Source organism: Mastigoproctus giganteus, chromosome 5 (assembly GCF_048544385.1).
Source record: "Mastigoproctus giganteus isolate SK-2022 chromosome 5, ASM4854438v1, whole genome shotgun sequence".
Classification (NCBI taxonomy): domain Eukaryota; kingdom Metazoa; phylum Arthropoda; class Arachnida; order Uropygi; family Thelyphonidae; genus Mastigoproctus; species Mastigoproctus giganteus.
The window spans coordinates 185,120,179-185,147,290 of NC_143579.1; the positions used below are offsets into that span (position 1 = coordinate 185,120,179).

At 36.1% G+C, this 27,112-nt stretch overlaps 1 protein-coding gene across 1 annotated transcript in view; it reads left to right on the forward strand.

Annotated features, from left to right (window-relative positions):
• Positions 1–27,112, forward strand: part of LOC150085923 (glucose dehydrogenase [FAD, quinone]-like) — an 88,149-nt gene that overhangs the window by 26,821 nt on the left and 34,216 nt on the right. Inside the window, exons 4-8 of the mRNA XM_090374742.1 lie at positions 1,447–1,578; positions 2,246–2,367; positions 8,023–8,193; positions 20,279–20,432; positions 25,948–26,111. Of these exons, the coding sequence (XP_090230868.1) occupies positions 1,447–1,578; positions 2,246–2,367; positions 8,023–8,193; positions 20,279–20,432; positions 25,948–26,111 (743 nt within the window). The remainder of the gene's footprint in view (positions 1–1,446; positions 1,579–2,245; positions 2,368–8,022; positions 8,194–20,278; positions 20,433–25,947; positions 26,112–27,112) is intronic.

Sequence of the window (27,112 nt, forward strand, 5' to 3'; positions counted from 1 at the left end):
CTCACCATTGTGAAGGTATAAGCAGAGAATTTGGTTGTTGCAGAACAGCCAAATCTTCTTCGCTGAAATTCGGTCACTTTGACAAGTATCACCTGAATAGCAGTTCCATCAGAATTTCAGACTTCCAGGAAGCAAAAACCCTAGCTTGTCATACCTCAGTGAAATCTGTGATAAGCATCAAGGACATTTATTCTAATAAAACTAAATACGTGAGCTTTGCACTTGCACGGTCCCCTTCTACATTCTGTTTATATTCAATCGCTGCTCTATATCTGTCATTTCTCATATCGGTTATCCACAATTTAACACTATTATTCTCTTATCCGCCGTCACGTCGCGACCTGTCTGATGCGCGATGATGTGCGTAAATTCCAATCGCTCGGCAGCGTCTACCAGGAACAAACAAAATAAACGGACCAGTTGTCTACCGATTTTGTTTTAGTTACTTCATTTTTGAAACAAACTCATTGCTTCGCTAAGCGAAATCATACAGGAAAGTGGGGAAACTAAGAGTATTCTCCAATTTGCAAATAAAATCGAAAATTATCATTCGTTTTGAGGCTGGCAAAGAAGGTCCTTATTGGACATGAACATGGAATTACCACCTACAACAATAAGAACAAGTGCTGCTGATAAACAGTAATATAAAACTAATAGCAATGCGTTCCACAAATGTTCGAAAACCAGAGATATTTTATGAAAATGGAAAGGTTAATTATTGATTTTGATTTCTGATAAGGAAGCCAAGGGAAGTTAATGTGAATTCCATCTTGATAAAGCAGAAGGCTGAGTATTATCAACAACAGAAATAGAGTAAATGAAGATGATATCAAAGGCAGATTGAAGAAAAGGAAAGTATAATTTTCGCAAGCGCTGACTCGATAAATTTAAAGTGAGGACTGAGGAGACCCCATTTGGAATATCGCATGTGACCTAAATAATGAACGGAGCGGCAAGTTAGCAGACGGCTGTCTTCTTTCCCTCTGCAGTAAAAAAGTATTAGGAGAAAAGCAAAATTCTGTTCAAGCTTCTTTCCTTGCCTTTTTGAAACAGGAATAATTTCGTATGCCTATTCCAGTATGTAAATAATAAATGTTTACGTATACAAAACAATGTTATGCCAGAGCTTTTAACAAACAGGAATAACGTCTGATGAAAACTAGTGACTTCTTATATTAAGAGTTAAACCGGTGTTATTTTATTTTATTATTTTATTTATTTAATATATTTTTGTTGGAATATCGTAATTGTGCAAGACAGATTACAATAGTTCGTTTTAGTATTAAACAACACAGTGTTACGTGTTTCCTCTCGAATTTAAAAGGGCATCCCTACCAACAGAAATAGTCCTGTAACTTACATTTAATAAAATCAATTAGCTGTATTTAATGAACGATCTAATTTGAATGCGTGCGCCTTCATGACACTTGTTTTTAATCGTATTAGGGTTTCATGCTAGAGGAGGATATCAAACTGTGTCGTCTTCCCCCTTCGCTACTCCTCTATCGGCGGCGTATGTGAAGGCAGGCATGGCATTGGGGTATCCACATTTGGACCTGAATGGCCCTATACAGGCAGGTAAGAGATTTACATATTTCCCAGAAACAGCCAGGGTTAGAAATAAAAAAATAAATAAATCCATTTTATAAACATTTAAATGATATAATTTTACCAGTGAATATCAATTTTGTTTGCAGAACTTTGTAATGTCTGTCGCATCACATTAACATAATCCATACTTCAGATAAACTTAATTGCAGGGTAATCATTTCTCTATTTACTAGTATGGCGTAATTTAAGAAGTAAAAAAAATATTTTGCCTAGGATATATAAAGTTCTAGCCATTATAGTCTTCTTCTTCTGACTCAAATTTCCTCGATTCGACTATTTATAAAATAGGGACAACACGACCTGTCTTTCTCTCTTCAACCATATCAGCAATTTCTTTTCTTATTATTGGGTAGAAGTGTATTAATTCTTTTGAAGCCAGGTAATATTAAAATACATATTAATCACATTTTAAACATGGAAAAGGATAATAACAACATTTGTTGTTTTTCTTATATATTTTGTAAAACAAAAACAGTAGTTTACGTTTTTTTCCTGATATTGTGAAAAGCTCCCAAACTAACTCCTTTTTTAAAATAATAATGTCAATATGATATATAAAAATATCAGTAAACAAATGTAAAGTGGTTTCCGCATAGCTGGACCTCCAAATAAATGGACGGCATGTTTATTACAGGATTTGCTAGACTGCAAGGAACCCTTCGTAATGGAGCTAGATGCAGCACCTCCAGAGCATTTCTTGCTTCCATCGCTCACAGGAACAACCTCCATATTGTCACTCATTCGTTCGTGACGAAGGTAAAGTCTGCTGAAGTCTGAACTGATCTTTATTTAGGTTTAATGTGCAAATTTCCACATTACTATTAAATATTCTTCTCTTGGGTGATGTGCCCAGTTTTACAGACATTGACAGCAGGTGTGCTCAGTTGATTGAACAGACTCCCTTGGAATTAAGACTTGTGTTTTTTTTTTTTTTTTTTTTTTTTGTTCTCACAACTACAAGCCTCATTCAAAAATAATCAAGTCAGCACGAACAAAATTCAACTAGTGATAAGGAAATCTTGACGGTGCTTCGATGAGGGAAAGGAATATATAATGAAAGCCTTATGGATTAACTCTAGACATGAGACTCTTCAAGGCTTATTGGGGACAGTGTTTTCTCAGCGTACCTAAATTAGTTAATAGAAATCTGTTTTGTAAAACATATTGCTATTTCTCCAAATGAAATTCATTTGGAGGAAGTGCAAGAGTTTGCTAATGTCACTGAGGAAAACTTAACGGTTTAGAGAGCCTGCTAATTTGGGGAAGGGGATAATGGAATCATTGGAAATATGCAGATCAGTAATGGACCAAAATCGCACTTGAGCCCACCCTTCGAGTAATTGTGTCCTACCTGTAATTACCTCATGTACAGAAAGAAGCAATGAAATAGGTGCAAAAACTACCAGCAATCACATGAGTGTTTAACACAACAAGGGACGCATCAGGATTGTAAGAAACCAAATAAAGATTAAAGCAGGAATACCTTAATAAATTAAACGAATTTCAACTTTCGATTAGGTCAGCCAATGCTAATATAGCAGAACTAAAGAAGACTTGGTGCCATCCACAGAGAAGGGATGAAAAATTTCATGATGGCCAGTATAGCGTATTCAGAAGAGATAGGGAAGGTCATGTTTCGTATCAAAAGCTCTCTGAAAGCGATCAGATTTTATCCAGAATCAGATCAGAATCACAAGTTCTGATTGACGTTAGGTCTATGTGTTTCAAAGTGAAAGGGAAGGTGATAGTCAGAGTATATTAAAGAACAAACGAACTTAAGACGTATGACAAAAATCTCTATGGCCAACTTCAGTGGGCAGTCAAGTGTTATTGCCTCCTTTATGAATGACTATAACCTTTCTCTTACAGACTGGAAATCGTGAATTGCCAATACACCATAGGGAAAACAGGAAAACAATGTCTTAACCATCTAGATGACTGTTATTTATTCGAACACATGAGAGAAAGTACAAGGGACTCTGTCTTCGATTTGGGTTCACCAAGGATTCATACTGAATTCGACCAACTGTTTTAATCCATTTACACTCCTAAAAGAGCGAGGTTTTTGCTCTTACCTTTAGCGGATTTCTTTCTATGTGACCATGCATTGCATTGCGTTTTTCCAATTTTTTTTTTTATTTCCCATGTCTCATTTTCTACCATCCTTTCACCATTACGTATTTACATTGCGATTTTCCTTCTCATTACTTATTTCTATATAATTTTTATAACAATGGTCAACCGTGGATGTTTTGAATTTATCAACATTATTTTGCATACTATTTCCAATGTTTAACTGTAATCTTCTGAAATTAAATCAATACCATGACCTAAGGTAAGCATTAGCATTCTGTTTTGTTTTTTTTTAATCCAAACCATTTGCTTTATTTTACTGATTAGGTTTGTAGAGGACATTACGTGTATGTTAGCTATAAATATAATTAAACATCACAAAATTATATAGTTTATTGTAACAGTATAGAAAGAATTTTTTTTACAAATATCCTAACCCTTTACAGTACTCAAATAAACTAGTAAAAGGTAAAGGTAAACTGCAGCCATTATCAACCCACTGCAGGATGGAAGCCTCCTCAACAATTCATGCTGAGGGAAATAGACCATAATCTGCCACGCTGGTCGAGTGCGGGTTGGCAGATCGACCGTATTTAGCAGCCAGGGACTTGAACCCCGGTCTAACTCAAAGAGCGTGCGTTACTGAACTCCCGCTCCTCACCACTCGGCTATGGAGGCATAGCGATGTTTCTCAATTCATCTGAGTAATTATGTCTTCGAGCCACAAAAGAAGGGCCCCATCACTAATTGATGAGCACCCCAAATCACCTGGTGCACTAGATTGCTTAAATACGGTGATATTCCTATATTCCCCTCTGCCTTGTGAACTCCTGACCTTATGGGTAATCCGGGAGAAACACACACACACACACACACACACACACACACACACACACACACACACACACACACACAGTACACTATATAAGTACATAACCTCAGGGGCTCACATCTAGTGAGTATGGGCTTGGTAAACTCAGAATCCTGAGCTAGATATCATAATCCTTCTCCTTTTTGGTCTCTCTCAATTTTTTTTTTTTTTTTTTTTTTTTGGCTGGTGCAGCATAAGCTTCAGGCTTCCTTGCATCATATGGCTAATAACAATAATAAACATCTGGTGTTTATGTACTTGTGTAGTGCGATTGCAAGAGGGTGAGTGCCCTTCGATTAGTAAGGAAACCCCTTTCCCAGCCAGAACATACAATTCCACAGATGAATTCAGAAATGTCGCCGTACTAATTTAATTCGGTATCAAATTTCCTACTTTACTGTTCTAATAAACTATCATTTGTCATGTGGAAAAATGACACATTTGATTATTAATATTTGTACATTTTTTACTCTAAGATTTTATTAGAATTATTTTGTATGGTTTTGTTTTAAATTATGGAGCAGCGTAAGGGTGAATAGTGACCCTTAATTACATTATATGCATTTGAATGATAGAAACAAATTAAACAAATAAAATAAAATTTAATTCAAAATATCAGAAAATAATAAATAAAAATAAATGGTATATGAATAATCCAACATTAAACTAAGAAGTAATAATTAATACTCGTATAATAAGTCGTGTTATACAAGGCAGAATGAAAAGTCTACGTATTTCTGCTTATATGAGCAACCTGTCTACTATCAAAGGTCAGATGAAATTGAGGTCCCCGCGAGCTGGAGCCCTAAGTTGTAATTACTGTATTATACTAAAAACATTAAAGTTACAGATATAAACCTACGCGGAAATACGAAATTTCAATAAAATGCTTTCCTTGAATATGGCAAACAATATACAGTACATGTATATTGAGATATCAAGGAATGTTTGCTCGTTTCTCGAAATCGGACTTTCTTTTTAGGAAGGGGATGAGATTCCTGATTGGATTCCATTGTTTTCAGAAAGCAACGGAATCCAACGAAAGACGGTTAAGTCTCAACTCGCCTAGCCTGCAACGAGATAACCCAAATTAAAACATGTGGTATGGTCGTGTCTGCCAATCCTACAAATGCCGTTCATAAGTGAATACACGGGGTGTGTATGCACTTCTGAACGGCATGTACACGATGCAATTTGCACGCGTTTGAAAACTTTCACTCTACCTCTTAAAGTCTATCCTTTGTGGAAGCTTATAATAGAATTTCTGGGTCAATGGCATCCACTAGCTATTCCGCAACACGTTCACGCTACAGTTGCACCCATTTGTTGCACCCATTGATGGCCGTCGTAACCTAGTGGTCAGGCGCGCGGGTGCATAAGTACACGTGCCTTGAGTGACCGGGGTTCAAGCCCGTGACTGCTGAATACGATGCTGTTTCTTGTATTCTGTCTATCTTGTGAACTCCTCTGATCATTTGGTCGTCCCGGAGTATAAACAGAAAATTTATTTATTTATTTATTTATTTTCCCCAACAAATTGCTGGTCTAACATACTACTTCTTAAGTAGTCGAAATCAAATTATGGGTGTAAGGATACAAAAGAGGGCAGCGAATGACCTTCCACCGCCTATACAATTTCTCACCACTATAGTCGGCACACTACATCGCCGTCTGCAACTCGTTTTAGAGGCTTTAAAGACATCTTTAAAGACACCGTCTGCAACTCTTTGAAGAGGCTTTAAAGACATCTTCAACCAACACTGTAGTTAGCCACGAGGAAAACACTACTCCGCCGTGATCACGCGGTTTTCCTCAGTGAGTTATTCCAGGTTTATTATTAATATCAGTTTATTTCCAAAGAAATGTCTCTTTACAGCTATCCAGCTAGAGGACACGGGTTACATGATAATATTGCCATCTATTTACAATTTATGTACAGAGTACTCAAATGAGTTAATACAATACATGGCCTAAAACAGCATCTGAGAACATTAACACAACATCAATACAATAATACGTGGATAATGTAGCATCACCGAAATTATATCACCTAGAGCTTGTTGAGGGCATACATATGTCTAGAGCGGAACATCTGTAGGTTTTGTCCTTGCATGGCTTCTGAAAGACAATGGATAACCTATTAAATATTTCGAAGGCATTAAATGGAATATTGGAGTGCGTTGGTATGACTTCTATTTCTGTCTGACGGTCTGGCCAAGATATCCCAGATATCAGGTGAGTTTCATTTTGCAGACAGAAGCTGAGCGAAGATCACGAGGTTCCTAGAGATGATGTGATACTTCCAAGGTAGCATATTTGCATTAGAGAGCATGACAGATTTTTAGATTGTAGGTGGTAGTCGGTGCAATCTCATTTATCCATTTTAAAATCCAGTATTCCAGGAATAGGAACATGGTTTCGTAAGATGGGGGTGCAGAGGATCATAACGCTGAGGCAACAGTGGAATTGGGGTTATGCAACTAAGAATATAGTTGATAAGATGCGGATTATGGAAGTTGGAGATCTGTTTCACTGCCCATATAGCTTCATATGTTTTTTTTTTTCCGAGTGGCATGAAAATGAGGTTTTAAATCCACTCTGACTACAAAAAACGTAAGGTCTTTGTCCCAGGTGAGGCCCAAATGCTGGGTGACTTTTTTTTTTTTTTTTTTTAAGTAGGGAGTTGCCAATCATGATGCTCACATCGCTTATATTTCTCTTTTTAGTGATAGTAAGTTGAGCAGTTTTTTTGTTTATGGAGAGCCCAATCGCATGAAAGCAATTTTCAAGTTGTTGTAACTGTCGGTTGGAGATCACTGTGGTAGACTGGAGGCATTTTTTAACAACAAAGAACTTTAAATCATCGGCATAAGTGGTAACATTAGCACAATTTGCGGGGAAAGGTTCTAAAGATGCGGCAAAGAGGGCGGCAGAGAGAACGTCCCCTTTGGGGAGCCCTCTGGAGCAGATAATTCGATGGTGAAGGTTATGATTTCTTATCCATACGATCCTGGACTATAGGAGCTTCTTAAGAAGATCTAATAGGTGGTTAGAGATTCTGAAGTAATCGCCTAGTATGGCGCATAGTGCAGGGGCGAACAGATTGTCGAAAGCAGCCTTAATGTCGAGGACCACAATATCAAGTTGCTCTTTGTTGCTTAATGTATGTTCTATTCTGAAAACGGTGTCCATGAAGTTGATGATAGTGGATTGTCCGGGTAAAATGCTATGGAGGGTTATGGCCGAACATATGATGAGTGAGAACGGCTTTTTCCATATCATCCCACAGAACTGTGTACATTGGCAGCGAGCATACATACATTTCTACTGGCAAACATACAGATGTAAACAACAGCTACGATGTCATTTAAATAGTATATACAGGTGTATATATATTTTTTTTTTCCTTCCCCCTTTTCTTTTCTCAGCAGCTGTTATTCATGTCTAACATTTAATTTCATTTTCAGATACTGTTTGACCACGAAAATCATGCCGAAGCCGTACAGTTTGATCACATGAAGTTAACAAACGTCGTGCACGCCAGGAAAGAAATTATTTTGTCGGCTGGAGCCATAAATTCGCCTCAGTTATTAATGCTGTCCGGAATAGGCCCAAAGAAGGATCTGCAAAAACTTGGTGTACGTAATTTCAATATTTATTGTTCTTAAATAATGCAGATGGTGGCTAACAGTGCTTCCCCAAATAAATTCACTGTATTTAGCATAGGGTAAAGAGACAATAACGCCATTACTTTCACTTAACAGCTACTTTCAAATAGACAGAAAATATTTTTTAAAAAATCTTAATATTCATTTCAATTCCTTAGTTTTGGCAAGGGCTGTTTACTTATTGAAAAGATTTTTTTTTATTCTGTTTATAGCAAAAAATAAATAAATAAAAATAAATAAATATCGAGGTGTGTATTTAAGCATTATGGTATCCGTATGGAACGTAATAACGCCAATTTTCGAGAAGTATGCTGAAATGAGAAAAAAGCGGATATAATTTAAGTAGAAAGTAGTTCATTTTCATTAAATTATAAAATGAAACAACAGGGATTACCTTTATTTTGGATATAGGAAGCTTCTTTTCCAACCAACTCAATTATTTGGGAAGGCGATATCAGTTTTACAAAACATGTGGGACATCTTCCCCACTGTCAGAACCGTAGTGTTCAGACATCTCGGTCTCAACATTGAGCGCTCAAGATTTCTGTCTTCAAACACCATACCTCTGGCAGCAAGGAAACCATTACGTGGATTGACATAAAATTAAATTTTGAAGGTCTAAACCGCTTAATAAATATGGACCGATTATTTTCTTCGGTCCTGTAGCTTGACATTAGAGTTAAATTTAGGGGTCTAAAATTCCTACTAGGAATGTAGAGAATAATCCCCCCCATATCCATTAAACTTTTTAATGGATATGGTAGAGGACGTTGAACGAGAGGTCGCGTGAACAGCGATCCCGCTGGAAGTCAGCATTTGCGAACCGTTTCTGTTGAAGAAACCAAGTAGCAAAAGTCCACCGGAGTGGATAATCCGCAGGCTCCAATGATTGTACGGGTTGCAGATGGTATGAACTCATTTGGTTTGTTGACAGTATCCTCCATACAGTGGATTGGGAAATACCCAATCGTTGGCCTATCGCTCGAGTACTCGTACTCGGATTGCCTACTGCAAGACGTAGGACATTCTCCTCATTGTCTGGCGTCCTCGTCGTTCGCTCTCGATTCATGGTACCTCTCGTGAAACAACCAGTCTCACGTAACCTTCTGTGCACACGTGCGAAAATCGTATGATGAGCAGCACGCCTGTGCGGGAAACGTTCCTGGTACAAGCGCAGAGCGGCGCGCCCGTTACAGTCCGCAGCTCCATACGCGAGGTGCATGTCGGCCAGTTCAACGTTTGAATACTCGTCCATCCTACTGCCTCGGGAACCGGTTCGCAAATGCTGACTTCCAGCGGGATCGCTGTTCACGCGACCTCCCGTTCAACGTCCTCTACCGCATGACGAAGGCATTTCGGACCCTGCAATGCTATGTGATTCCGATTCGTCTTTGTGCCCCCTACACCTCCTGCAAGTTTGTCGCACTAGTAGTGAATCACCCTGTACATATATATTAAATAAAATATTATTTGTTAGCATGTATTAGTATATGGCGAAGACTAGCCATAAAAAAAGGATTGCAAAGAAACAACGACAATATCGTTTTTTCGTGCAATTCTGGTGGTTGACACTTGAAGAGACGATAAGATTGTTCGATATACGACAATATTCTATGTATATATTTCTCTCTTACGTTTAAAATGTATTATTTATCTTTTATTATTATGCTTTACTTTTTCAATTTGTAACTGTACTACCTCTTGCATCTTTACAGTTTGTCTTCCCTCCATTTTACTTTCCCTTCTCCACAACTTTTATCAATACATAACACTAGAAAGGAATAGCGAAAGCTTAAAAAGCGGTACTCACCTTGAAATTAATCTGCGATGGTTTACTTAGGAAGCGTGGTTAATGTTTAAGTTGAATTGTTGAATTGAAAATTAAAAGGGAGGGAAGTAGATAAAAGTTGACTGAGTTAAATAGGCGCAAGGAAATAGAAGTGTACACATCCAATCCTTGGTTGTCATCGAAATAAAGAGAAGAAGGAATGATTAAAAACTATGTAAGTGAATCCGATGAAGCCAATAGTCTTTACGAGGACTTTCGTTAGTTAGAGAACGTCTTCAGTTGGCAATGTGTGGGGAGAGAACGCGCGTGATATTTTAAGAATAAAAAATTATACTCTCGTGATGCCTTTTTTGACATGTGGGAACTTTAATCTCGAGAGGTTCCAAATTGGGGAAAGATTGAAGGGGAGTTTAGAATTTAGAATTTTGAGGTTAGAGTGGTGCTTGTACCATTCAATAACTAGGGCTTCATATTGGAGTATTCTGTAACTGGATTTTAGTTTAATGATTGAAATGGCAGAGTCGATGAGCGGGTTGTGGTTGTGAGTCTGGGCATGAGTTGTAAGTTCTGTGACAGATTGGTTGGACATGAGACTATGAAAATGGTAGTATGCACGGGTATTGGATGTTTTTGATGAGCCAAATTTAGTAGTGGTACTTCCGATATAACATGTGTTGCAGTTTGGTTGACAATTGATGAGGTATATAATATTATTAAGGTCGTTTGTAGGATATTTGTATGAGTCTTTATAGGTGCTGAAGAAGGATCCTAATTTGTTGTAGGTGGAAAAAACAAGGGAGATATCAGTGTTGTTAAATAGGCGTCGGAACTGTCCTGCTAGTTCATTGTGGTAAGGGAGGACTATGCGGATGTTTGTTTTATTTTTGTCTTTGGTTGGGGTGTTAGATTTAATTTTATTTTTAGCGTTAAGGATTGTATTTAAAATAAGTTGGTGGGGGTAACCTCTGGATATAAATTTGTCGGTGATATACTGTATTTCATTGTGAAGGTCAGTGGGTAAGGAACTGTACTTTAGTGCATTGTGAATTTGGTTATATAAGACTGCCTTTTTAGTGTTTAGAGGGTGATGAGAAGCAAAATGTAAGTATTTACCGGTGTTTGTATTTTTCCTGAAAATTTACGTATTTAATTTTGTGCCTGTTATATAGATAGTAAGATTAAGGAAATTAATCTGATTATTTTGTCCAATTTCAAGGGTGAATTTAAGTCTATCGTGTACAGAGTTAAGTTTTATGAAGAGGTTATCAATAATGGATCTGTTGCCTATTACAAGAATGTCGTCGGCATAGCGCATGTATAGTTTTAGTTCAGGGGGAAAGGGGTGTAGAATTTGGCTTTCAATGGCGGCTAGGTAGATTTCAGATAATGGGGCTGAAATCCCTAGTCCCATTGGTAAGCCAAATATTTGTTGAAAGATTTTTTTGTTGAATCTAAAAAATCTTGCTTCTAATAGAAGGGTGGTGAGTTCAAGGATATGGTCTATAGAAAGGGAGGTACGTTTTGTTAAGGTATCGTCTGTTTCTAAGAATTTGCGTAGGGCTTGTAAAGTAAATGGGATATGGACATTCGTGTAAAGAGAAGTAACGTCATAGGAAGCTAGGATGTCTGTATCGGATATTGTGATATTATTAATTTTTTGAAAAGCTTGATTGGTGTTATTGATCTTGAATGTGGAAAATTTAGTAAGGGGGGTTATGATTTTAACCAGGAAGGAGGATAAATTAGCGAAAGCTGAATTGCTGTATGATACAATTGGTCTTAAAGGGTGGTCAGCTTTGTGTAACTTGATAATCCCAAACATGTGGGGGAGGATGTTATTGCGAATTCCAATTTGCTGTAGTGTGGAAAGGTTGATTTCCTTATTTTGCCTGAGTTTCCTGAGAATTATATCGAGTTTATTTTTGAGTCTTGTGATGTTATGGTTATTAACATTTATGTATGTGTTTGGGTCTGCTAAGATGGATTCTAATTTTTCGGTGTAGATGTCTTTATCTATTATAACGATCGTATCACCTTTATCAGCTTTTTGAATAATAACGTTAGAATTTTTACTGAGTTTGTGTAAATCCATAAGCTGTTGTTTTTTTATATTAGAGCAGGAAGAAAGTTTGGTATTAATAATACTATTTGTTTGGTGCATTAGGCGCCATTTATCGGGATGATGTTCGAGTTTGGACTGGAGTTCAACGATGCAGTCTTTTATAGGGTAATGTTGATTTTTGATGGCAAAATTAAAGCCATATTCCAGGCCAGAAAGTTCAGCGGGTGTAAAGGATTTGGAAGAGAGGTTAACAGTGGTGATTTTTGTGGGGGAACGAGTCGTAAGGGAATTCCATTTTTTATTATGTCTTTGTGTTATTTCTTGGTTGGTAGCATTAATACGTATATTGTTTTTGTTGGTGAACTCGATCCAGGCATGAGGGGTCATTTCTTTTTTAAGGTAAAATCTGAGTTGGTGTATACTATTTAAAAGGCTATATTTTTTGTTATATCTCTTCCTGATTTCTTCACGGATGATCATAATAGATGTGCGGTGTATGATATGGGGATATTTTTTGCAATTATTTTTAGGAAAAATGCGGGCAAATTTAGGGATGATATTGTGGTGGAGGCATTTTTGTAAAAAGGCAATGTGTAACTTATTTTTAAGCTTTCGCTATTCCTTTCTAGTCCATTAACACGGTACTTGAAGATTTCTAAAAATTTCGTATTGTCAAATTTAATAAGATATTTTTAACGGTAATAACCGACACCTTATCTGCACCGCCCCTCCAATTTTAATTTTTTCACATTCTTTATTCTCTCTGATGCCTTTAGACATGTCTTATAATCATAAAAAAACTCAACTAACCAGTATACTCATCAAATATTTTTCCAATAAGTTACACATTGCCTTTTTACAAAAATGCCTCCACCACAATATCATCCCTAAATTTGCCCGCATTTTTCCTAAAAATAATTGCAAAAAATATCCCCATATCATACACCGCACATCTATTATGATCATCCGTGAAGAAATCAGGAAGAGATATAACAAAAAATATAGCCTTTTAAATAGTATACACCAACTCAGATTTTACCTTAAAAAAGAAATGACCCCTCATGCCTGGATCGAGTTCACCAACAAAAACAATATACGTATTAATGCTACCAACCAAGAAATAACACAAAGACATAATAAAAAATGGAATTCCCTTACGACTCGTTCCCCCACAAAAATCACCACTGTTAACCTCTCTTCCAAATCCTTTACACCCGCTGAACTTTCTGGCCTGGAATATGGCTTTAATTTTGCCATCAAAAATCAACATTACCCTATAAAAGACTGCATCGTTGAACTCCAGTCCAAACTCGAACATCATCCCGATAAATGGCGCCTAATGCACCAAACAAATAGTATTATTAATACCAAACTTTCTTCCTGCTCTAATATAAAAAAACAACAGCTTATGGATTTACACAAACTCAGTAAAAATTCTAACGTTATTATTCAAAAAGCTGATAAAAGTGATACGATCGTTATAATAGATAAAGACATCTACACCGAAAAATTAGAATCCATCTTAGCAGACCCAAACACATACATAAATGTTAATAACCATAACATCACAAGACTCAAAAATAAACTCGATATAATTCTCAGGAAACTCAGGCAAAATAAGGAAATCAACCTTTCCACACTACAGCAAATTGGAATTCGCAATAACATCCTCCCCCACATGTTTGGGATTATCAAGTTACACAAAGCTGACCACCCTTTAAGACCAATTGTATCATACAGCAATTCAGCTTTCGCTAATTTATCCTCCTTCCTGGTTAAAATCATAACCCCCCTTACTAAATTTTCCACATTCAAGATCAATAACACCAATCAAGCTTTTCAAAAAATTAATAATATCACAATATCCGATACAGACATCCTAGCTTCCTATGACGTTACTTCTCTTTACACGAATGTCCATATCCCATTTACTTTACAAGCCCTACGCAAATTCTTAGAAACAGACGATACCTTAACAAAACGTACCTCCCTTTCTATAGACCATATCCTTGAACTCACCACCCTTCTATTAGAAGCAAGATTTTTTAGATTCAACAAAAAAATCTTTCAACAAATATTTGGCTTACCAATGGGACTAGGGATTTCAGCCCCATTATCTGAAATCTACCTAGCCGCCATTGAAAGCCAAATTCTACACCCCTTTCCCCCTGAACTAAAACTATACATGCGCTATGCCGACGACATTCTTGTAATAGGCAACAGATCCATTATTGATAACCTCTTCATAAAACTTAACTCTGTACACGATAGACTTAAATTCACCCTTGAAATTGGACAAAATAATCAGATTAATTTCCTTAATCTTACTATCTATATAACAGGCACAAAATTAAATACGAAAATTTTCAGGAAAAATACAAACACCGGTAAATACTTACATTTTGCTTCTCATCACCCTCTAAACACTAAAAAGGCAGTCTTATATAACCAAATTCACAATGCACTAAAGTACAGTTCCTTACCCACTGACCTTCACAATGAAATACAGTATATCACCGACAAATTTATATCCAGAGGTTACCCCCACCAACTTATTTTAAATACAATCCTTAACGCTAAAAATAAAATTAAATCTAACACCCCAACCAAAGACAAAAATAAAACAAACATCCGCATAGTCCTCCCTTACCACAATGAACTAGCAGGACAGTTCCGACGCCTATTTAACAACACTGATATCTCCCTTGTTTTTTCCACCTACAACAAATTAGGATCCTTCTTCAGCACCTATAAAGACTCATACAAATATCCTACAAACGACCTTAATAATATTATATACCTCATCAATTGTCAACCAAACTGCAACACATGTTATATCGGAAGTACCACTACTAAATTTGGCTCATCAAAAACATCCAATACCCGTGCATACTACCATTTTCATAGTCTCATGTCCAACCAATCTGTCACAGAACTTACAACTCATGCCCAGACTCACAACCACAACCCGCTCATCGACTCTGCCATTTCAATCATTAAACTAAAATCCAGTTACAGAATACTCCAATATGAAGCCCTAGTTATTGAATGGTACAAGCACCACTCTAACCTCAAAATTCTAAATTCTAAACTCCCCTTCAATCTTTCCCCAATTTGGAACCTCTCGAGATTAAAGTTCCCACATGTCAAAAAAGGCATCACGAGAGTATAATTTTTTATTCTTAAAATATCACGCGCGTTCTCTCCCCACACATTGCCAACTGAAGACGTTCTCTAACTAACGAAAGTCCTCGTAAAGACTATTGGCTTCATCGGATTCACTTACATAGTTTTTAATCATTCCTTCTTCTCTTTATTTCGATGACAACCAAGGATTGGATGTGTACACTTCTATTTCCTTGCGCCTATTTAACTCAGTCAACTTTTATCTACTTCCCTCCCTTTTAATTTTCAATTCAACAATTCAACTTAAACATTAACCACGCTTCCTAAGTAAACCATCGCAGATTAATTTCAAGGTGAGTACCGCTTTTTAAGCTTTCGCTATTCCTTTCTAGTCCATTAACACGGTACTTGAAGATTTCTAAAAATTTCGTATTGTCAATACATAACACTTATTATATAGCTTCTGAAGACTTCGCCACATTAACGTTTTTTTCCTTTGATAAATCTAAAATCGTTCACCTGCAAAAATATTTCCCTCTTCCACTCTCAGTTATTTCAGTGAGCATTCCAACGAACATTTTAACGAAATGGGTATTAGTAAACCACCCACTCCCTCTTTCCCCATAATTATTTATCTCTCGATAAGTTTTCACCAGAAAATTACTGGACACCCGCTGAATTTCAGGGTGGCTTTCGTTTCGTCGTGAGCGGGTAGAACGTTGCATGCAATGTTCTGCCAACACAGGTTTTGGACCTAGATGAACGGCCAACACGCTTTCTGAACTTAGTAGCAAAGTTCTGCTGCTGCCATATCAACTATTTAACAATGTTGCTGTTGCAAAATTTATTAACTAACCCTAAATTTCTGATACTTGCTTTTCTGTACGCTATCTGATTTTTTTTTTTTTTTTTTTTTATGAAAACCCCAAACACGAAAGGTATCAAAACCTATAGTACTTAGTACCGTGCATGGGTTGAAGGAGAAGTATGGGGGGGGGGGTGCCGAAAACTTTGCTCTTGAGACTAAACATAGGTTTCGCCACTTCAAGCCTCCAATAAGCAAAGTGGTGGTATTTCACCGGTTGATGAAAGTCATCTACCACCTTAAATTGCTATTGGTTCTAAAAACCAAAGTAACAACTTTACAACGAGTTGTCTTGATATTTATTTCACTATTTTCATCTAGATATTATATTACGCAATAAAATAAAAAGTATAAAACTGGAAAGTATTTTATCAAGTCACCATACAAAGTTAGTTTCAGAATTATAAAATGGTTATTGTTATCTGCCTTATTGAAATTATAATATGAAGTTGGGAGGACTGTCTTCTTGCCTTCTGTGGCCAACATTTAAACTATCTACTTAATATGATAGTTTTATCGCTCACAACCAGATCCAGAATGGAAACTGGATTGTTAACTAATATAGCAGGCGGTAGTATAATATCACTGTCGTTCGTTTGGAGAAGTCTGAATTCGAATCGCATTGCATACTATAGGAATCGGGCTGTGGTTAACCGATTGCAGCCGAAGGGGTGGGCTTTTTCCCGTCAGTTGTTCCGGGTTTTTCGGATAGACCAAACGTTCCTGCTAACATAACAAAACAGCCAGTGAGCTATTTGGTTTTTAGGAGCATTAGCATCTAAGGCCATATTTCTCCGGGGATATGCGGTGATCATTCCCTGACCTTTCCGCATCCTCTGTATTTGGTGGTCACAGGCTCAAACACCGGTCTAATCAAGAAGCGTGTGCTACGCACTGCTCCTCCTGCCCAAGGAGGCGCCAGCCAGTGAGCAGATACACTTGTTCATAGCAACCATTGGCGCAAAATGGCCTAATTGCTGTTGGTTCTAAAAACCAAAGTAACAACTTTACAACGAGTTGTCTTGATATTTATTTCACTATTTTTAAACAAATGATTGATCTGCCATTTATTTAAATGATGGATACCGCTATGATAACCTCTTTCGAAACTCACTGATCCTAATCAGACAGTTTCTTTTAAAGAAAGAAAGAAAAAACAGACAAAAATCTATTTGGCGATGCTAAAAAAGGAACGCAATAACAGGACAACTTGTTGCTAAGGCAAAGTTTCTTCTGCTGTGAGTGACGTATTAACTAAGAGGTTTAAATCCAGCTAGCACAACAAAAATGAATTATGCTTAGAGGAGACAATAAAAACAAAATAACGACGTCTCTCTTTTCAATTTGTTATTAGTTTTAAGGATTTTTTTTTTATTGCTCCAAAACAGCCTAAGCCTTACAGAGGAGAAACACTATATATTATAATACATATACATTAAATATCAATAAAAAATAGAGTATAATACAACATATTAAAAAACAAAGAAATTTTCATTTAAATTGAAAGTACAAAGACTATAAAAAATAAATGATTTTCTAATATTACATTTGTCACTTTATCTAAAGTTATAAACATTTCATATTAACACCTGATTAACTCTGATTAATTTTTGAAATTTTAATTTATAAAGTTATTAATTTATTATACTTTTTATTTATTTTTAGTAGACCGCTCTGTCCTGATTACATACATAAATGTATAGACATATTAAATACTGAAGTCAGTCATATCTATAGACAAAGATCTGAATTTAAAAAATATATTTCTTTTCCTTTTGTTGATAGAACCTTTTAATTTCATTTTTAATATTAATATGCTTGGTTAAAATATCAATATTGGATTCATTTAATAATCTAGCAGTCCTATTGAAAAAAAATCATCAAACTTAAATGATTAGTTCTGAATGGCCTTGTACAAATAAATCATGCCTTTTCAATATTCTTTGTGGGCATCCAAAATTTATCAGGCAGAGTGGCTCAGGGGCATCCAACTTATCATTAATTAAATACATAAAGCACTTGCAGTCAGCAACAGCCTTCTTTGATAAAGTGGTATAATATTGAAATAAGTGTACCATTCTTTATATGATTTTTCTTTCATTTCTAATCTTGATTTGTACACTAAAAATCTAATCATGGATCTCTGAATATGTTCCAGCTGTTTGATAAGTATTAAAGTATGGGGGTTCCAAATCTGTGATGCACATTCAAGAACTGGGTTAATAATAATCATACATGCAGTTTTTATTAGTTCTATGTCAAAAATAATATTTTTAATAATCCAAGGGACTTAGAAGCTTTTGCAGTAATCTTTTTAATATGAAAATTAAAAAAGTCCCATTGGCAGAGGAACCATATTCCTAAGTCTAAAACCTCATATACTCTTTTTATCACATCACCATTAATTTTATAAGGATAAGTAATTCTTTCTTTTTTATGTAGTCTGATATTGAAATTGTATAGCATTTGTCCAAATTTACTTTTAAACCATTATTGTTAATCCGTAAAGAAGTACACGATATTCCATTTTCCAAAATTATACAATCCTGAGTTGATTTTCTCACTCGGGAATGCCAAGAACTCAAACTATTGTAGAGTAATATGAAAAGAATTTTTCGGGATACTTTTAGTTCACTGAATTTATATGGCGAAGATTAAAAAAAAAAAAAAAAGTACTTAGAATGCCCTTAATCTCTAGGTAGACCTACCAACAACGATTTCTCTTAATTTATTTTATTTTTAAATAGCCACCGGAGCAAAGTTTCCAGCATCCCCTCCCCCAACCCATGCACGGTACTACTAATACTAACTAGAATCACTACTAGTACTAATATAAAATAGCACTAATAACATAATACAGTACTATAATATAATACTTAACACTAGGTGGTAGATAAAACTCTTATCAATCGGTGCAATACCACCACTTTGCTTATTGGAGACTAGAAGTGGTGAAACCCATGTTTAGTCACAAGAGCAAAGTTTCCGGCATCCCCTTCCTCCCTTCGAAAGGTATCAAAACCTATAGTACTAAGTACTATAGTTTTTGATACCTTTCGTGTTTGGAATTTTCATAAAAAATAAAAACAAATAAAAAATAGACACAAAGTACTGACACACAACTGACCTGAATGAAATCCATTTTGAGACTGGCAAAAAACGCCTGTGTAGTTCACTACGTCGTATTATTACACGCAGCGTTTCTGGCGCCTCCGTAGCCAGGTGGGAGGGAGCAGCAATGCGTAGCACACGCTTCTTGATTAGAACGGGGTTCGAGCCCATGACCACCAAATACGGAAGATGCGGAAAGGTCAGGGAATGACCACCGCATATTCTCGGAGCAATATGGCCTTAGTTGCTAATGCTCCTAAAAAAAACCAAAAATAACAAGTAGCGTTTCTGACACCCCCACAATATTCATACAGAATACGCGTACTACACGCTCATGTATCATGCATCGCAAGTTCCGAGGAGAGTTCAAGATTTTTTACATCTCCCTGGTCCAATGCCACGACACTGTTCTTGCTCAAAAACAAAATTTCCACATTGTTGTTAGAGTTGTAACCAGGGTTGGACTGCACCAGGAAGATATCCTACAATAAGCTGGATTGGCAGAAGAACCTCGAGATTTTTTTTACAAAAACCTATTTCTTTGTTTGTGAAGGCGTATAAACAAGGAGGTAGAGTCAGGAAATAGTTACTGAAGTAGCCGTGCTAATTTGCGACACAAGGCCAAAAATCAGCTTCAAACAATGGCACAGGGGTAAACAGAAAAAATAAACGCAAAACACTAAACGATTACTTATTTAGAGATAAAAAGAAATGGCATCCAGAAACAGCTTGTGCATTCCACTCAAAAGTTATTGCTTATTCTTATATACAATATTTACTACTCATATTTCTTAAACAATTCCCTGATAAATACATTCAATGCAGGAAAACAACAGCTGAAATTGTGGCAATAGTTCTTGAAGCATCTGTAAGAGTGATGTTGAAATTCTCCTCCAAGCCAAAACTTCCTTTTAGAGAAGTGAGTAATTGATCTTCATAATAAAATACCATAGCAACTCACAGAAGAGCTATTTGACAAATACTCCGTGTTTTCTTTAATTCTCAAAGGAAATGAATTTTCATGATGCCAATTTCTATTTTGTTAGTAAGAATCCAAACTGCTTTACAGCACCTCTAATTCAAGAATATATATATATTCCAGATTCCGGTAATCGCTGATCTGCCTGTTGGTTACAACTTACAAGATCATATCTTTCCCGGGGGTCTCGAGTTCCTTGTTAACAAGCCCATTACCTTGGTGCCGAAGCGACTTACAAATCCGTTCGACGTTGCTAAATATGTATACTACAGGAAAGGTAAGCATTTCACTTTTTTATATCTTAAATGTGGAGATGCTGAGCCCAAACTAAATGCTGAAACTAAACTAAATAATTAGAGGGTTAATGTGTGTACTTGAACAAGCAAAGTTTGCGCCAACTCGTTCACTGAAATACCTTTTCTAGCCTAGTGACAGTCTGTGCATTTCTGATGTAAATCAATGAATTACAGTGAGCTTCTCGGTGGGCTCATGAATCATTTCTTTATGCTTTCTATACTTTTCTGAAAGTGTGAATTACGAAAACTATATACGTTATTGTAATTCTTATGAATAAAATGCGCTTTCAACTGCGATTTCTGTTCAAATGAATTGTGCGGTACTTTTATAATATACAGAAGTAGAATTTCCGATTTATTTTACTTAAATATCAATTTTAAAAAATCAATAAGAAATAAATAAACCGACAAAATCGTACCGGTACTACAAAAGTAAGTACAGTTGTAGGTTTGAAGCATATTTTATTCATAAGAATTACAATAACATATACAATTTTGGCAATTCAAGCATTCCGAAGCAGGTATAGTGACATAAGTATACTACACCTATTTGTCAACAGCACACGATACTCGAGAGCTGTGTCGACCCTGGTGATCAACGTTCACGGATTTTCGTTATCATCAGCAACTTTCGGTGATTCACGTTACGGTTTCGCGAAAGTTATACATAAAAAAGAGGTTGTGGAGAGTTTTTATTCTGTTTCAGTGTTCTTTAGTGTACATGGGTTTGTTTTTTAGCTCGTGATCACCTTCGATAGAGCGTCAACCATGATAGAAGTCAGCGAAATTTGTTCCTACGTTGATTCTAACCCCTTACCTCCCTACCTGAGTCAATCAATCAGGGCTGATTTTCCAGAGGGAATTAAACCTGTGATTTTTTCAAACTGCCATGGAATTTTGAGAACTAAAATAGGTTGATTGGTTATAAGATTAGATCGAGATGCAGGTATCCGATTATTCGTTTCTCCCAATGCAAAAACAAAATGCAGCAGTAAAAACGGAAGAGGATTTTATATAAATTAGTTGAATCATCTTGATAATTTTAACCATGCCCAATCAAAATTAGTTTTAGAGGTGTACCTAGTTATTTAAATGATTTAATTTGAGAAGTACTCCTGGCCTAAGCAGTTTTGGAGAAAAACGTTTCGATTATGCACTAAACAAATGAAATTATTTACATCTGTAAATATTTATAGTAACTAAAAGACATTGCTAATGATTAAAAATGTAAACAAAGTCACAACAAATGTTGTCATTTACTGTGATGTTAATGTGGCCTGACGTAGCCCAGTGGTCAGGAGCGTGAGTGCAACAGCACACGCTCTTTGAGTAGACCGGGGTTCAAGCCCGTGATGACTAAATATGATTAACATTTGTATTGATGATTTATTGTACACTCCACCGACCTGGTGGTTGTGCCGGAGTATAAACAAGAACATTTTTAAATGCATGCTTACTATAGTGTCAGAAAGAATATCAATGAATGTGCTTCAAAAGAAAAATACTTTCTCATTGAAGGATCTTAAGGAATAATTATACATGCACAATCTTTATCAGTTTACCTGACAATGATTTTAACAATGTACGGGGATTTCCCCCATCTCCATGTACTGTGGAGAAGTGAAATTTCTCGCACGTAATAACAAAGGTCGCTAATTTTCGTTTTTGACGCCGATATAACAGAGTACAGTATAGTCATGCAGCTGACGAGCTGCATGACTATACCCCACTGGGTTGTTCTCGAAAAACAGGCATAATGTATTAATGCTGCTCATATTCATAGAGTAACGCAGTCGGTTTCAGTTTTATATTTTTTGCCATTATAAGAAAGTACTGTATATAAATGTTTTTTATACATATAAAAGTATCTATATATACACTGTGCTGCCACTTTATTAGGTACACCTAACCAGTAGCGTGTTGAGCCTCCTTTAGCCTTCAAAACATCCTGAATTCGTCTTGGCATGGATTGAATAAGATGCTGAAAAAACTTTGTGCAGTAATGGAGTACCATGCAGACATGAGTGTGTCACGCAATTCCTTGAGATTCGAGGGAGGTGTAGGCCTGCAGCAAACAGCCCTTTCCAGCTCATCCCAAAGATGTTCAATAGGATTGAGGTCCGCGGACTGAGCGGGCCACTGCAGCAAACAAAAGTCATTGTCATGTTCCTGGAACCATTCCATAGTAATTCGGGCTTTGTGCACCGGCGCATTATCCTGCTGGAAGTAACCATCTGACAGAGGATAAACTGTCAACATGAACGGATGCACTTGGTCAGCAACGATGTTTAGGTACGATGTGACATTCAGACGTGAATCTATGGGTATCAATGGACCCAACGTGTGCCAAGAAAACATTCCCCTCACCATAACACTGCCCCCACCACCTCGAACAGTAGTCGTCTGACATGATGGGTCCATGGATTCATGTTGTTTTCGCCAAATTCTGAGCCTTCCATCAACATGATGCACCAGGAACTTCGACTCGTCAGACCAAGCAACTGTTTTCCAATCATCGATAGTCCAGTGCTGGTGTTCATGTGCCCACAGGAGGCGTGCTCTCTTGTTCTTCATTAATAACAAAGGTATTCGATGTGGCCGTCGGCTGTTGTAGCCCATTCGCGACAAAGTGCGACTAGTGGTCCGTTGCGATATTTTGTTCTGGGCACCAAGTTTGTATTCTGACGTGATGTGTGACATTGTGGCCCGTCTGTTTGCTTGCACAATTCTAGCGATCTTCCTCTGACCTCTCTCATCAACAAGCGATTTTCTTCCACAGGAGTGCCGTTCATAGGGTGTTTTCTGTTCGTTGCACCATTCTCTACACACCCTTGAAACTGTGGTGCGTGAAAAGTTCAGGAGAACTGCCGTGTCAGAGATGCTTTGTCCAGCACGTCTTGCACCTACTACCATGCCACGTTCGAAGTCCGTTAGATCACTCCTTTACCCCATTCTTGCTACGGTTTGTACGCTTAACTGAAACTAGAAAGGTTGTTCTGCTGCATTTATATCCACAACTGTGGTCATGTGACTTGCAACGTTGTGGGACAAGCCATTTGTGTGCACAGCAGGGGTGTACCAATAAAGTGGCAGTACAGTGTATTTTAAATAAATAAATATTAATGCTAAGTTATCACTTGTAATTTTTGCTCACTACTAAATAAAAAAATAAATAGGGTGGTTTTGAATTCGGTGCTCCATTCTATCCCGAGGACAAACAGAAAGGCATCGTTAAGAACAGTGACATTACTTTTACATAAGAAGATATAAAATGAAATTAATATGGGGGAGAAAAAGTGTCTAATGTTTATTGTGCCGATTCTTCCATAAGCTTAGATAAAAATGTATATATCCGAATTTACAGTACCTTATATGCTATTAATACCATTAACCTATTTTTTGTATGACGGAGTATTTCATAAAGAGTGGTTAAGATAGACTTTTCTTTGGTGTGAACTCAGGTGTGTGGAATTAAATAAGTTAATTTCTTCCATATATATTAAATATATGGAAGAAATAAACCATATAACCAGTTGAGGCAGCTGATGATTAACTGGTACCGCCTAAGATAAATAAATTAAAAAATCGTTAGAACATTTTGCTTTTCCATGTTATTTAAATAAAATAGAGATCGGCCTAATTGCATAATTTCAAGTTTATAATTGCATGACAACGACGAAAAGGTTATTTATTTTAATAAATAATTTTATTAATTGAATAATCACTAACAAAAACCTTCTAGACCAGAAACCGGAGCCAATATTTCTCTGGCATATTCAGTCGTCCTATAGCCAGGTAGAAAGAGTTCCAAAGGGTAATTGTTATGTGCATGTGGGGATTATGTGCTTCGTTCTGTTGACTTACGAATATATGTACTTTATATAACATGTAATCTATAACATCGGTTATCAAAAAGAAATTCAAATCAGTAATAAAATAAATATAAATCGGTAATAAATGAAAAAAACGGTATTTACTTTTCTACTAAAAAATTAATGCTGCATACGGTCCAGTAGCAGTTTTTACTTCTGCCACAATATTTACTTTTATTTTTTCAGTGTTACTATAAAGTGCCACTGAGTCATGGCACTTTATAGCCAGAATACAATGGATCTAATGAAGCACAGTGGGCATTCTTTATCTCTCTTCGCTCTCAGCTGTTTTCTAAAGCGACCTACTGAATAAGTGATAGTACTAAAAGAGAAAAATTTATTTATTTTATTTATTTATTTTTTTTTTGCACGAATTCTTAAAGGCAAATGCAATCGTTGATCAAAGAGTGATTTTTCAGGTTTCCGGCTTGTGCCATGACTATTTTTAACAACAATAAAATTACTTGAGACGACCGACTGAACTTTATTTCAATAAATATAGAAAAATAAGTTAAAAATAAAAGAAGAGCGAATACAAATAATGTACTAAAACGATAAATATATATACATATATATATAGTGTATATAAATTTTATAGTATGTATAAAATGTGCATGTGCGCCGGCAGCATCATAGTGCAAGGTGTTGCAAGTGCACCACCTTGCGAATTTTGGATTTAGAAGTAATACACAATTTTTAATATTTTCATTAATTTATTGAAACATAGGATATTGCATGTATTCGAAAATTTGATGAACAAAAAATTTATTTCCACATTCATCACCTTGCAATATATCCTGTCGGCGACCATGCGTACAGTACAAAATATATTAAAATCACAAAATATAAGCGAAGGTAAAATCGATTAAAATTAAAAACGTAAGTAGCTTTCGAGGCTGTGCGTCTCTTCTTCAACCAAATAATGCATGCCACAATGCGGCATAAATAGAGTTTGTCATGTGATAGAATGAGGACATAATGTTCACATACACACAAAGAGGAAAAGAACAACTAAGCAGGATCTGGCAGCGATACACGATGTTCGTTGGCAATAATATTCCGAGTGCTCCACTGCTAGTCAAATTGAATTGTAGGATGGAGGACTGCATAATATGGTTGTTGAAACGAAGGCCCACTGTAGCAATTGGAGTACCTCGAGCCACAAGCGAAAAAAAATTGCGAGGGCAGTCAATAATGTCAATGTTTTTTATATATGGTGTGTAGAATATTGGCCAATTTTAGTGTTTCAGATAATTTTTATTTGATTTAATTTACCTTTTTTTTTTTTTTTTGGTAAGAATGTAATGAAATTTAATTAAAAATGTTAAAAAAGGTAAAAATGTAATGTAAAATGTGCAGAACTTTACAGTTCCTGAATGCAATACAATGTGCAACACGATTTTTTTTTTTTTTCGGTCGAAGTTTACAGTAACGTTTGGTTGAAATTATAGTAACTCAAATTATCATTTCATTTAATTATCTTAGAAATGAGTTCATCTTATTCGTCATTTAGTTAAGAAAACTGAATGATATAAAGTGAGTAAATAAAATGAATGAATTAATATTAAAAAAAAAAAAAATGTAATTTCTAAGAATATATTTTGTTCTTTTTTTCTCTTAATAGGTCCTTTGACAGTTCCAGGAGGACTAGAGGCACTGGGCTTTGTAAAAACAAAATACGCCAATTACTCAGATGACTATCCTGACATTCAGTTTCATTTTGCGACTGGTTCTATTGCTTCCGATGGCGGAATTACACATCAGAAAACAATCGGGCTGACACCCGAGGTGTGTAGAATATCGGCCAATTTTAGCGTTTCAGATAATTTTTATTTGATTTAATTTTATTTTAAAAAAATCAAAACAAAAAAAAAAAAAAAAAAAAAACTTTCCTTAACTAAGGGATGGAAAAGATTTCAGTGTTTCAGTGTGTCGTCTAAATTCCTAAAAATTCGTAGTGGGCAACTTAAAAAACAAATCAATATGGAAAATGCATTTACTTACAATAATTAGTTATCAATCATGTTACACAACACTTAATATTTCTGTAATTATTTTATTTTTTTAACAAACTATCAAGACACAGGTAACATTAAAACAAGTTGAGTCACTTCGTGATTTGCTCCCTTTACAGCTGTGCTATTTGTCATTTTTAATGATTGCTCTGCACTCATTAAAAATGACACAGATTTTTTTTTTTTTAAATCACAGTTGCTCTTGTAGATAATGACACCGTTACAGTATTTATGTTTGATGGAGTAGTGGCCTGGCTTAAATTTTTCCTAAGTGAATGCAATTCCGAACAAATGAACGCACGGGCAGGCTGTTTACTTTAACAAAACAATTAGTTTCTTCAATAAGAACCACTGTGCAGCGGTTAATTAGCATTAGCAGAGGCATATGATGCAAGAAAGCATACTTATACAGCATTAGCCAAAAAAAAAAAAAAAAAAAAATTAAATAAATCCCATTTCACACATCCATTTGCTCTAAAAGTTTGTCCAGTTCTTCTTTGAAGAACTGATTGTTTGTTCCAAAAATCAACTAAATAAAGGCAAATTTCCACACAATCTATTCTACAAATCCAATTTGAATTCATGCCCTCTGAGGTTCATAATCTGAGCAAGGGAAAGAATCCCATCAGTATTGAGCCTGCTTAACCCGTTCAAGGCTTTATACACCTCAGTCAGATCACCTCGCAGATGCCTAGTCTCCAGATGCTGCAATTTGCAGAGCTTAAGCTTTTCTTGGTAAGAGGGATCCCTTCGTTCCCCTCACCAATCTGGTTG